Source organism: Vulpes lagopus, chromosome 23 (assembly GCF_018345385.1).
Source record: "Vulpes lagopus strain Blue_001 chromosome 23, ASM1834538v1, whole genome shotgun sequence".
Taxonomy (NCBI): Eukaryota; Metazoa; Chordata; class Mammalia; order Carnivora; family Canidae; genus Vulpes; species Vulpes lagopus.
The window spans coordinates 6,075,633-6,090,226 of record NC_054846.1 but is presented as its reverse complement, the minus strand read 5'-3'; the positions used below and the strand labels follow the sequence as shown (position 1 = coordinate 6,090,226).

The window sequence follows — 14,594 nt, the reverse complement described above, 5'->3', positions numbered from 1 at the left end:
GATAAAATGCTGGCTGAACTGACCTAACGGGCCAACGATACAGTCGTGGCTTAAATAAGATATATCTTCTGAGACATAGTCAGAAAATGGTATGGTGGTTTGATAGTATGGATGTGGTTAAGTTGTTATAACAAAGAGATCCAAATTCAGTGATTTAAACCAAATATAAGTCCCTGTAGATGTCCAAAGGATAGTTTGGCAACCTGATCTTGTTATAGAACCCAGTGTCAACCCAGTGTCACTGAAACAATTACCACAGATTTAGTGACTTAAAGCAACAAAAATTTATTCTCTCACATTTTTAGAAGTCAAAAGTCCATAAACAATTTTAGTGAACTAAAGTTAAGGTGCTGGCAGGGTTGGTCCATTTTGGAGTCTTAGGGGGAAATCTATCTTCTTGCAATTTCTAGCTTCTTGAGACCACCTGCATTCCTTGGTCTATGACCCCTTTATCAAAACACTCCAACCTCTTCTTCTGGTATCATATGTCCATTCCCTTGTTTGATTTTCTTGCCTCATTTGTGTGAGGACCCTTATGTTTAGAAAGTACCTGAATAATATCTCCAATTCAACATCTTTAATCATATATGTAAGTCTCCTTATAAGCCATATAAGGTAACATTCACAAGTTCCAGGGATTAGGGAATGAATATCTTTTGTGAAGACATTATTAAGGAACCTTCTATCTTTTTCTTCTGCTAACTTTAAAACTTGACTTCGTTTCTCTAAATTAAACATAGCTCCTCAGCTACTACTATCAGATTCGCAGAAACAGAGAAAAAGAGAAGGAGAAGCATGTATCTTCCTTTTTTTTTAAAGATTTATTTATTTATTCATGAGAGACACAGAGAGGGAGGCAGAGACACAGGCAGAGGGAGAAGCAGGTTCCTTGCAGGCAGCCCGATGTGGGACTCGATCCCAGGACCAAGGGATCACGACCTGAGCCAAAGGCAGACGCTCAACCACTGAGCCACCCAGGTGTCCCCATATCTTCTCTTTTATGTTAATATCTAGACATTAAACACATTAGTTATTATTATACTCCATTGGCAAAAACCTTGTCACAAGATGATACTTAGCTTCAAAGAGATCTGGGAAAGGTAGTTTAAGATGGGTGGCCATTAAAGCAGCCAAAATGGGCTTCTATCACCAAAGAAAACTGTAGAGAATTACTTGGTAGAGAGCATATAGTCTTTTCTTGACACATAATCAAAAAAATAACCTACTGTGGGGTGGTTATGATCAATTAAGTATAAATTCTTTATCCTTAAGAAACTGACATAGAAAGACTCATATTTCACCACAGCCAGAAGAGACCTTTTGTTGCTATTTGTTGTTCATTCTCATCCCTTCATATTCTACTGAGTACCTACTGTGCTTCTGGCAGATTACGTACTGGACACTGAGAACAAAACAAGTATTACTCACAATTTCTAAGTTTATTTCATATAGGGTTGATGCTGGCAATATCAGACATATCTAGTAACTTTCAGAAGTTTTACGAACGAGGGTCATAACACAACTTGCCTTTAACTAATAAAAACCTCTCAGTCTTTTAAAAAATGGTTACTGTGAATGTTACACTGTTGGTGGGAAAGCAAACTGGTGCAGCCACTGTGGAAAACAGTATGGAGATTCTTCAAGAAGTTAAAAATAGAGCTACCCTAGGCTCCAGCAATTGCGCTACCAGTATTTACCCAAAGAATACAAAAAATACAGATTCAAAGGGGCACATATGCACCCATGTTTATAGCAGCATTATCAACAATAGCCATTGATGAGTGGCTGAAGAAGTAATATATATATATGTATATATATATATATATATATATATATATATATATGGATGGGTAGAAAGATAGATAGATAGATAGATAGATAGATAGATAGATAGATAGATAAATAGATAGATAGATAGATGATAGATGATAGATAGAGGAATATGACTCAGCCATCAAAAAGAAATAACCGTTGCTATTTGCAAAGATGTGGATGGAGCTAAAAAGTAGTATGCTAAGTGAAATAAGTCAGTCAGAGAAAGATAAATACCACATGATTTCACTCACATGTGGAGTTTAAGAAACAAATGAACATAGAGGGGAAAAAAAGAGAGAGGCAAACCATAAAACAGATTCTTAAAAATAGAGAACAGAGTGTTAACAGAGGGGAAGGTTGGTGAGGGCATAGTACCAGAAAGAAGAGACACACGTTGAGATAGAGAGCTAGGGGAATCTGTTGGGGCTTCGACTCAAACTATAGGATGAAACTCCACAAAGTCAGGCAAAGTTCAATGACTATAGAAAGAACCACAGCTAGGAAGCTATAAATTTAAAAGCTCCAAGAGCTTACTCAAGGATAAGTGGCAAGTTACATTAATGACTCCCAACTGGAGAGATTTAATAGAAAAAAAAAAAAAGATTGAAGGAATTTCATTAAACACCTCATAGAGACTCCAGAAACACTACAACTTATGAAGGTAGTGAAACAAACCCTAGTGTAAAGGTTACTCTAGAAATACTCAAATAGGGTTAAAAAGAAAACCTCAAAAAAGGTCTAACAGATATGCGGGTAAGTTAATGCCAAAGCAACACTTTTCAAAGGAATCCTGCAAATCTCTCTCACTAATTTCCATCATCAAAACCAAAAACAAACAAAAGCAAAAGATAGATGTTGAGAAGAAGGAAAATGTGACTCATATGTAAGGAAAATATTGATCAATAGGGAAAGTATCAGAGAGCATGGAATGATCTTCAAAATATCTGATATAGAGAGGTTCAAATATGTAAGGCGGACACAACTGAGGAGAAAATGGAGATTATAAAAAACAAGTGAAACTTCTAAAATTGAAAAATACAATATCTGAAATGTATTTTACTAAATACTTTGGTTAGGCTTAATGGCAGATTATACATACAGAAAAACAGATTTGTGACTTTGAATCAGAGCAATAGAAACTATCTAAATTGAAGTATAGTGAGAGCAAAGCATGAAGAGGAAAACAAATAAAACAGATTTTAGTGTCCTATGGAAAAATGTCAAGCAGTCATGCATATCTATAATTGAATTTCTAATGGAGAGAGAAAACAGAAATCTACTTAAAAACAACAGCCACTTTTTTCTTTTTACATTTGTTGAAAAATGTATATCCTAAAATCCAAGAAGTTGAATAATCCCTACAGGATAAATACAAGTGAAGGAAACAAAACCAAAGTATATTAATAATTAAATTGCTGAAACCCAGTGAAAAATGAAAACCTTAAAAAACAGCAAGAGGAAAAAAGAAGACTAGAAATATAACTGACTTCTCTTTTATAAAGTACATAGGCCAGGAGATAATAGAACAACATCTATTAAATGTTGAAAGAAAAACAGAAAACAAAAACTACCTACCTAAATTTCAATATCCTGCAGAAATATCCTTAAATGAAGGGAAAAAATACCTTTTTATAAACAAAGGCTGAGGAAATTGTTACCAGATATTTATTAGGGTGAAGGAAGATTGAGAAATTTGGATTTACATAAATGAATGAGGAAGATCAGAAATGGTAAAAGTTTTGTCTTTTGTTTTTTAAAAAATAGCACATCTTTGAAGGATATTTACTTACTTTTCTAAAGATTTACTTATCATTTGAGAGAGAGGAAGAGAGAGAATGCCATGCACGTGAGTGGGGTAGAGGGGCAGAGAAAAAGGGAATGAGAACCTCAAGCAGTCTCCAGCTGAGTGTGCAGCCCCACTTAGGGCTCAGTCTCACAACCCTGAGATCATGAACCGAGCTGTAATCAAGGGTCAGTCAGATGCTTAGCCAACTGAGCCACCTAGGCACCCCAAGATATTTACTTAAAAGCAGAAATAAAGCAACGTGTTGTAGAGTTTGTAACATATAAAAATATTTGACAATATTATTACAAATATGGAAAGGGAGAGATTGGAGATTTCAGTAATTTAAGGTTCTGATTTTAAATGTGAAGTAATAAAAAAAATTAAAAAAATAAATGTGAAGTGATAAAATACCATTTGAAGATACATGGTAATAAGTTAAAGTTGCATATTGTAAATATAGCTTACAGCTACACTTAAAAAATTAAATGAGTCAAAAAATTAAATGAGTCAATCCTGAAAATAAAATAAAATAGAATTCTAAAGGTTACGCAATCCAACAGAAGGCAAAATACAGGGAAATAATAAAGAATAGATGTAACCACTTGAAAACAAATAGCAAGATGATATACTTAAGTCAATTTGCCCAAGATAAAGATGTTGAAGTCGTACCAAATCCATAAAATTTTCAAGGACCTCTCTCGCCAAAAGGAAACAAAATAAGAAATTAAGGAAGAATTTGATTCTTGGACTTTACGTGTAATTAAAACATTTGGACTTTCTTTAGATTTTATACTGCAAGGGCAGATACTTCAATTTTGGATATTGACTACTTTGGACTAATTTCTTTGAAACTTTAATCTTTAAAGTTTTATTTCTCTAGGGGGATTTTATAATTAGACTATATATTAAAGTTTGAGCATCTATACGCTCTTGTTATTACATAATCATAGTATGTTGATGTCATGATTTAATCTAATTTCAGAAGCTCTGAAGAACTCTATTGAACAGTGTTACTGAACATAATTTGGCATGAGGAATAATAAAGATAGATATTTCAGACTCTGGAGTTAATGGATTAATATCATGTTCAATCATATTTCAAACCCTTCTGGAAGCAAACATATGGTGCCTACCAGTAGCTTGCAGAGGGAGCTACCAAAAGGCAGCCATTATTATTAAGGTAAGAACATTCCTAAATGCGAGTCTCCCCAAAAGCAATTGTGAGAAAAGAACTTAGGTTCATGTTGCTGATTTGGGATGTGATCCTAGGAGGCACACGTTAGAGACCAGGAAAGTAAGATGGAGGAAAGAAAAATAGGAAAGAAAGGAAAAGAAGAATAAAGAAAAGGAAAAAAGAGAGAAGAGACGGGGGAGAGGAGAGGAGAGGAGAGGAGAGGAGAGGAGGAGAGGAGAGGAGAGGAGAGGGGAGGGGAGGAGAAGAAGAGGAGAAGGAAGGGAAGGGGAGGAAAGGGAAGGGAAGAGAAAGAAGAGAGAAGAGAAGAGAAGAGAAGAGAAGAGAAGAGAAGAGAAGAGAAGAGAAGAGAAGAGAAGAGAAGAGAAAGAAGAGAAAGAAGAGAAGAGAGAGAGAAGAGGAAGAGAAGAGAAGAGAAGAGAAAGAAGAGAAGAGAAGAGAAGAGAAGAGAAGAGAAGAGAAGAGAAGAGAGAGAAGAGGAGAGGAGAGGAGAGGAGAGGAGAGGAGAGGAGAGGAGAGGAGAGGAGAGGAGAAGAGAAGAGAAGAGAAGAGAAGAGAAGAGAAGAGAAGAGAAGAGAAGAGAAGAGAAGAGAAGAGAAGAGAAGATGGACAAGAGAAGAGAAGAAAGAAAAAAGAAGAAAGAAAGAAAAAGAAAAGAAAGAAAGAAAGAAAGAAAGAAAGAAAGAAAGAAAGAAAGAAAGAAAGAAAGAAAGAAAGAAGAAAGAAACTAGAACGCAGAATCTTCCCTGAGTGGGACACTGACCTGTGTCCCTCACGGTGAAGGGCTGCCCCTGTGAGACATTAGGTCTCTGGCACCTCTCAGCTGCCTTGAGTCCAGCTGATAAAGCTCATGTGGCAAATCAAATGTGTAGGCGCAGAGGTCTGGGACGAGTTCCTATAGCATCAGACTGTCAGGGGACGGACGTCCACCAGAGTTGAAGTGGCCCCGTGGGGGTCGGGGGCCCTTTGGGGCAGGCCGTCAACACCAACACCAACACCAACACCATCTGCGGCCAAGCCTCCCGAGAGGAATGGCTGCCCTGAGGCATGGCTGGCCCAGCCCGAAGAGACGGCCCCTCCCCAAGATCACAATGAACTTGGTGTCAAGTCAAGGTTAAGATACGAAAGCTGGAATCTCTGAGGACCCTTCCACTTCTCCTGTCTCGAGGGACTCACATCTCTAGAGCCCTGGTTCTTAGACTTGACCATGAGGAGAGTTTGCTAAGATGCAAACTCTACCTCAGGCCCAGAGCTTCTGGTTCCGTGACCTCAGGTGCACCCTGAGATCTTGCACAGGAAACACATCGCTGCTGCTCCTTGCCCGAGAACCACAGAGAAGCTCTGAGCCTGAGTGACCTCGGGGCTTCTCCTTCTCCCCTCCTCTCCCTCGTCCTGGAGGGAGGAGGTGTGAGAGGGGGAGGCAGGTCTCCCACCAACTGTCTTCTGGATCTCACTGCGTGCAGGAGGGGTTTTTTGGTTTTGGGTTTTTCTTTCCCATCTGCACACTGGCCCTACAGGAAGCTTGGCTGGGAAGGCTGCCTGGGACTGGAGAAGAAGGTTCGAGTCTATGAAGCAAGACGAAGCAGGCCATTGCCGCCCAGACCCCAGCCTCTTCCCCTAAACACCTTTGCCAAGTAAAGAGGGGGATGTTTCCATTTCTGCATATCTGGCTCCGGGGTCTCTCTTTTAGGTGCTTTCAAACTTTGAAGGAGGAAAATGGGGGTGTTGTGTCTGGGCATCCTATAAAACCAGCGACTGTGTGCAGGCCTTTCTGACGTGGCCAGGGGAACGAAATGCACTTGACATTACGTGTGAGGTCTCAAACAACGTGATCGAGAGAGACCTTACAGCGTACGTGCGGGGCTGCTGTGACTATGGACAAGCTCTCTGCCCGGAGGGAAGTGTAAACACGGGATGACTTTTGAAATTTCAAACATCCTGTATCATGAGCTGAAGATCTAAAGACGATTTGCTTTATGTAAAAAGAAAAAGAAAAGCGTGAAATGAATTCCACTGGCGGAGTCAAGCTCCTTTGATTTATACATAATGTTTCCCCTGACAAGGACACAGAAGCACTCTCATATTTCAATAATCTAATTTTGCATTGTTTGAAAAGAAACAGGGCTATTGATAGACTTATTTGGCTTGCACCCTGGGATATTTAAATAGACTCTGCACTTCAAAAACGCTTTCACAAACTCCAATAACTTGTGGTATTTTCAGAGCTTTTTATGGTAATTGGTGATATATTTTATTTTTATTAGTAATTGTTCAGATAAATATGTTAAATTCTCTATGAAAACTTAATTTCCTGAAGGCCTTTTTTAACCTTTTCTGAAAAGTGGATGAAAAATAGAAAATGAGTCCAACCAGTTTAGAGATTTATTGGATCTATAAATGTGCCATTTGGCTAATCTGATTTGCACTTTCTTGCATTTTCATGGTATTTTTGCAGTGTCACAGCTCACTCCCTACTATTCTTTTGCTATTGGCTTATCACAATATTCTGAGTGATCTCAAGTTTACTCCAATTACTTATACACGAAATATACATTTAAAGTTATTACACCAAATATAAAATACCATAAAATCAAAGGAAAGCACCGAAAAAAAATGAGAAATCACTTGTTTAGCAAATCACTTGTTTGGCTGCTGTTCTGCAGCTAATTCAAGCATTTCTAGATACCTTGATAAAATGTCATCATTCTATATGATGTTTTTGCAAAATGTTTTGATGCACCAGACATTTTTGGGGGACAAACATGGCTACCTACCTCTGAGGTATTTATTCCTGCTTGTAAATAATTGAACCCTCAGTTGTTGCGGGTGGTAAAACAAGAAGGCCACAGAAATATACTTCAAGCTGTGCATTTAGAAAGGGTCAATGGAAGTCATTGTTGGTGCCTCCACTGAAGGTATTTCAAAAGTGCTCTCTCAGGTGACAGTTGCTATTTTTCCTTCCTTTTTCCTTGTTGAAACAGGAACATGATGATTGGAATTTCCACTGCCATTTGGAAAGCATGGGATGACACTGGGAATGGAAACCATGTTCTAACCCCAGTAGGGGAAGCACTGGATAATGGTGACATGACAGGGTTGCCATTCTGAAGCACCTCATCTGGGCTTCTTTTTTACGTAAGAAAAACACAGCAGTGTCTTCTTTAAGCCCCTGTTAGTGGGAGCGCTGTCATCTTGCCCAAAGGTAATCTCTCGCTGATATACATAAAATATATTTTCTACTTAGCTTCCTGGCTTCTTCAAATAGGTTTAAATATTAAAGATGATCCTTGAAATGCACTTATTATCTTCCCTCATTGATGAAAATACAGTAGAACAAGGTTTTGATCTACGCCAGTTGATTTTGATAAATTAATGTTATTCTTCGCTTCATTTCTCCTTTTCAGCTAAGACTAGAACTGGCAAGTTAGACTTGGAACAGCTGGCTCCCTGAACGCCTATCAAACCTTAGTGGTTCATACATTCCTCTATATAAACCTGACCCAATTAAAAGTGTTTCTGATAAAGAGAAACTGCCAGATGCTTTAAGAAAGTGCTTTGGGGGAAGGTACTGCATTTCACTCTCCCTAGGATCCCATTCTGGAAGTACTTGGAAACACCAGTCAGTATTTCACTTCATTTCCCATTTCTCATGGTCTCACTGCTTTCCTTAACTTACCCGCTTCCTCACCTTACCCCCTATTCTGTGGTCCATCATTATAATCATTCTCTTGCAAAATTGTTTATTTTCCTCATGCCTGTCTCTCTCCCACTTACTCTAGCAAATAAAATGCTGGTTAAACCCAAATCTCTTCTTTCTATGATTGCAAATGCACAGCCAACCACAACTGAAGGAAAACATACTAGCACATATCGTGTCAAGAGAACCCAAAGATCTGTCTGATATACCAACTACTGACTGCTATTTCTATCACCCTCCTGTTCTGCAAGATAATTATTTTATATCTCTTCCTCTGCTCAGACAAGCTCTTACAAATTCCTCACTTTCAATAGTTGGTATTCCTGACTGCACTGAAAAAAATCCGAGCAATGCAAAGAGGATTATTTCCTCAGGCTCCTACCCTGAGCATCTGTTCCCAAATAGCCTGTCTTGCTCCCTGTTTCAACAGATTAACTATTCATCTTCCAAAGACCGATCTTTCCATGTGTTTACTAATTACATCAACTTTTTAAAAAATTTGACTACTGCAATTTTCCCTTTTTTCTCTTAAACGATCTGCATTTCCTCTTGACCAGATTATTCACATCAGCATGAAAGAGTATCGTATGTGCAATTTTTATAAAATTCCCTCCCTTCAACTCCCCATCACTCTCTGGCTAACACAGTTCTCTCTCTGTTCACCCTGAACCAATGTTCAGCAATAATATTATCATTTTTCCCTCTTTCTAAACCCCATTCCTTCATAAAAACATTAAAAAAAAAAAAGGAGTTTGAAGCAGATTAAACGTAGTAGGAGGTAATAGAGAAGGGTTTTACTCCCAGGTTCAAGGATCTTTGTTTCTAGAAGAGGGAAAGTGTTAGATCTCAGTGGCAGTCAATGCTAACATGGAAGTCCTCTAAATTAAGTCATAGTGTTGAGACCCATGGTCATGGCTCTGTTGCTGAGACCTCATTGTTCCTTTATTCCCACATTCCATCTTCAGAAAAAAACTTGAGATCAGAGAGGAAGCAATTCCTTCACAAGGAGGGGATAAAGTAGGGAAGTTGCATTTCTCCAGTGCTGCTCAGGGCACCTCTTGCAACATGAAAGCCTGCAGTTTCGCTCAGAGCCTTGTTCCTGGGCTTCCTAGCTGGCGCATGGCAAATGAGTGAGTTATCTGAGAAGCCTGCTTCAGATATGAATGAAGAGCAGAAACTCTTAAAGAACAGTCATTTGGAACGGTTCTCATGTGTCACCCTGCATCACAATGACCTCGGAAGCTTGCCAAAATGCAAATTTAAAATCAATTTCCAGAAAGGGCTGGTGGAGTCTAGTGATCTACATTTTGGCAATTTTTTCAAGTCATCCTGATGCTGCTAGAACATGAACCATGCGTTGCTCCACAAACTACTAAGAACTGGACCAGCTAGTTGGTCCTTAGACTGAAAGAACTAGAACTGGGGATAAGTATAAAAGACAGAACTAATTGTTGACCAAAACAGAAATGCAGAAATCTCTCACACAACAAAACAAAACAAAACAAACAGCTCAGAGCATTAGTTTTGTCAAATAGACCATTAGTCTGCAAACAATCATAACAAAGAGCCAGATTCGCAACAACAATCATTTCCCCAGGATGCAGCATCTAGAGAGAGAACACCCCCCCCCCCCTTACAGACTAGTTCTGTCCTCTCAAGATCGCATATCCTCAGGTACAACTGCTGTCTCCAAAGTCCAACTCCAAACATCGGAGACCACCGGGACTAGCATGCATCACGTCCTCTGTACCTTGTCTGCTTTCTTCACTGGTTCCCTGAAAGTTTGTTTCCAAGCTTTGATCCATGTCTAGTTACAACTGGGTTTGCATTAGAAACCAAGGCCTAGATCTGCTTCTGTTGAGTGTCCATATAGTCAAACCATAAACTCTCCATTTTTCTCAATCTTTTTCCCAACATTTTAAAATTGATTTCTCAGGACACACTTTCCATCACAAGGTGCTCATTATAAGTCTTCTTTCCTCCACTTGTTAACCTCAGATGCAAGGCTCAATCCTCAGTATGAATTTTTATTTTTACGCATTCCAAAGGGGACCTCATCAAGCTCAAATTTATGGCTTTAAATACAGCTTACACACATTGATGTTATCTAAATACACAACTTTAGGCTCACTCTCCTCTGATCTCCAGACTTACATACTTGATTTCCACCTAGAAATTGTATTGAAGTTAACTTGTTGAAAAAACATATTATGTGCGTGTATATACATAGGCGGCTGGGCTGGCTCAGTGGTTTAGCGCCCCCTTCAGCCCAGGGTGTGATCTGGAGACCTGGGATGGAGTCTCATGTCTGGCTCCCTGCGTGGAGCCTGCTTCTCCCTCTGCCTGTGTCTCTGCCTCTCTCTCTCTCTCCTCTCTGGGTATTCTCATGAATAAATAAATAAAATCTAAATAAAATAAAATAAAAACTATATATATATATATGTGTATATATGTATATATATGTATGTATATATGTGTATATATATATGTATATATGTATATATATATGTATATATGTGTATATATATATATATGTATATATATATATATATGTCATCACTAGCTCAGTGGTAGTCTCATCCTGAGTCACAATGTCTACCTCATTCACTATATATATATATATATATATATATATATATATATATAAATCTGTGTCCAAATGTGTTTCTTCTAAGGTCAGTTATGATAGAACACAAGGATATATCTAAATGCTTGAAATTTCTTGGGTTTATTATTTAAAAACTACCTCTCATATTCACATTCTAGTCCTCAGTGATATCATCAGATGTGCTTTCAATAAATATTCCAAATTTAACCACTCTTTACCTCTTCATCATTAACACTCTATTTTAAGCCACAATTATCTCTTCCCTAGACTACTAAAATACTTTTTTTTTTTAAACAGGTCTCAATGCTTCTAGTCATTTTAAAACAAATCAGAATATGCCACTTCATACACTAAATACTTTGATGGCTTCCTATTACACTCAGAATGGGAATCTAAATATTTAATTAGGCCTTCGGGGCTCCCTGTGATCTGACCCTTGGCTACCTCACTAAGTTCCTATCTGTCACTCTCCTCTTAATTCATACAAACCACACTAGTTCCTATGGAAGTGAATCAGTGTGAATTAATGCATCATACATACAATCCTACATCATCCATTGAACTAAATAGCTAAATTTGAATTTAGAAAAGAAAAACCCTCTGATTATAAAAATAATATCAGGGACACCTAGGAGGCTCAGCTGGTTAAGCACCTATTTTCAGCTCAGGTCATGATCTCCAGGTCCTGGGATCCAGCTGGAGTCTAGCTTCCTGCTCTGTGGGGAATCTACTTCTCACCTCACTTCTGCCCTTCCCCCATACCACATGTTCTCTCTCTTTCTCAAATAAATAAAAATCTTAAAAAAGAAAAAAAAGAGTATCAGCCCACAGGGCCAATGTTCACAGCCATGAATTAATGATTAATAGTATAACATTTGCTACACATAAATAGCAGTTTTTTAAACCATTAATAAGATCAGATAATCTGATTAAAATTTTAAGATGCTTAGTTTTTCAGCTTCTAAAATTTATATGGTTGTCTAATTGTTGATATTTAAATTTCAAAAAGTAATTTACATTTCTGATGCTTGAATTTTCCAATTAGAATGAATTACGCTGTTATACTTCATGATGAGAAAAGCGGTATAAATTTATAGCATTTATTCACTCAACCACCTGTTTTTTTAAGTTGAAAAAGGTTTTACATTAACAATAAGTCTCAAAAAAAAAAAAAAGAAAAATAAAGAAAACCTGAGGCCTTGCCAAACTAAAGAAGTTGAAGCCTTTCCTTCCTAATCAACTGTGATATTTTTTGAATATATAGTGAAGCATAAAAGCAATGACAACATCATATTTCTTACCATTTACTTGGAAGATGTGAGTCTGAAAGACTTGTTCATAGCCATCTGCATAGCAGGTGTAATTGCCCATGTGAGTTGTGGTAACCTTAGTAATATACAAGGACCCATCATCTCCAAAGTCCTAAGGAATAAATTCAAATAAAATAAAACAAAATGAGATCTTTGTATTTAAAACGTATTTTAATAATCCACTTTTTAGAAAGCATATTCAGAAGCAAAGTAAATAGACTAAAATAATGTTTTTAAATTATCAAAATGATAATTGTTAGTCTCATAGAGTTGGATGGCCTATAATTACCATTTTCTCAAGACATGTTTTGATTAAAAAGTGTAATTTCACTCACACATACAGCTTTTTTAGTATTTATTTGAATTATATGAGTTTATATATAAAGTAATTCAATTTCCATGTATTTTTTTCTAATTTAGTTTACGGCAGTCTCCCCTCATCCACAGGTCTGTTTTCCCCAGTTTCAGTTAACTAGAGTCAACCGCAGTCTGGAAATTGATAATCGTTCTCCTGATGTGTCATCACTAGCTCAGTGGTAGTCTCATCCTGAGTCACAATGTCTACCTCATTCACTTTGCTTCATCTCACCATATAGGCATTATAATCTCACATCATTCCAAGAAGTATTGTGAGTATAATAAATAAGGTATTTTGAGAAAAAACACATTCACAGAGCCTTTATCATAGTATATTGTTATAATTTTTCTATTTTTATTGTTGACCTTTTACTATGCCTAATTTATAAATGAAACTTTATCATAGGAATGTATATATAGGGAAAAACACAGAATACATATAAGGTTTTATACCATATACAGTTTCAGACATCACCTGCAGCTCTTGGAACATAACTCCAAAGATAAGAAGGGATGGCTGTACCTTTTTAGTTAATAAAGCTGTAAAATGACTTTTTTTTCTTATTTTTAGCTAAAACAAATAGCTCTTAATTATACCCTTGACACTAATAATTGTCCATTAATTTTATATCATTTAATTATATATTTACCCAGAAAAAAATGATGAAAGCAGTATGATGTCAGAGGTAAAATTTATATCTACATTGATAGAATATGATTTTTTAAAGCCCATAAACAATCAATATATTAGAACAAAACAACCATACTATTTCAAATATATGGAGACAAATGTATGACTATTTTGGAAAAAAGAAAGAAAAAAATCTCACACTGTTTGTCAAAATCAAATCTAAGAAGGACCTCTGGAAGAGCCGAGTAAAGACTAGAAAATCTTCTCTTCCATAAAGGCAATGAATACACTGCAGCAATTGTCAGAATCAACTTTTCAGAAATCTGGAAATAGATAAAAAAGGACTTGCACCAATCTACAGAGCATTTACTCCAAAAAATAGTTGAATCTCTGTAAGAACAAAGAGATTTGTGGCATCCCTCTTTTCACAGCTGCATGGACGCCTTGAACCAGCTTTGTAATGCGGCCAGCTGTGAAAACCATCATCCCAGCACACACTGGAGGGAGAAGAGTAGGCTCCGAGCTCCTCCAAGGTCTCATCCTCGAAGAACTGTCACCATTTGACCCATCTAGCAGCCCCCTGAAAACTTCCATTTTTGTGATGTCCTTACATTTGAGCAAGACTTTGAGCTCAGTCTGTGTAAACAGCTATCAATCCCTAAGGCCTTTATTGAAAAGAAACAACAGCAATTGCTTAGCATTACAGCTTCTTAAGATGGCGCTAGTGATGGGAGATAACAATAGGTACACCAAACCAAACCAAACCAACCAACAAACAAAAACATAAAAGGAAAAGTGAGAATGGGATGTCAATAAGGGGATATGAAAAAATCTGCATATTTCTGGGAATCTGGAAGGTCATAAAAATGTGGAAGACTGTGCGCATACCCAAAAAAGGTATACTTTTTTTTTTTTTTACATTTTAGAATTAGGATGAGAATCCCTAATCTCTCATCTCTAATTGGCTTTGAGACCCCACACAGACAGAAACTGAAGGCTAAGGCAAACTTGTTACTGCCTGTGGGAGCACTGAGGGCATAACACAAAACAGAAATAGAGAACTTTGGCAAGTCTCGAAGACTTATTGATTCAACACATTTAATTAAATACCTGTTCAATCATTAGCTCATCACTAAACTGAGCAAAGTTTCAGTAACAGTTACTGTTTATAATCAAGACAATTAAAAGATCTCCAACA

At 37.2% G+C, this 14,594-nt stretch overlaps 1 protein-coding gene across 2 annotated transcripts in view; it reads right to left on the bottom strand.

The window, feature by feature from the left end:
- The window catches only part of FSTL5 (follistatin like 5), a 679,148-nt gene that overhangs the window by 156,938 nt on the left and 507,616 nt on the right, over nt 1–14,594 (bottom strand). For both annotated transcript variants that reach the window (XM_041737850.1, XM_041737852.1), the window contains exon 8: nt 12,400–12,520. In XM_041737850.1, the coding sequence (XP_041593784.1) occupies nt 12,400–12,520 (121 nt within the window). The remainder of the gene's footprint in view (nt 1–12,399; nt 12,521–14,594) is intronic.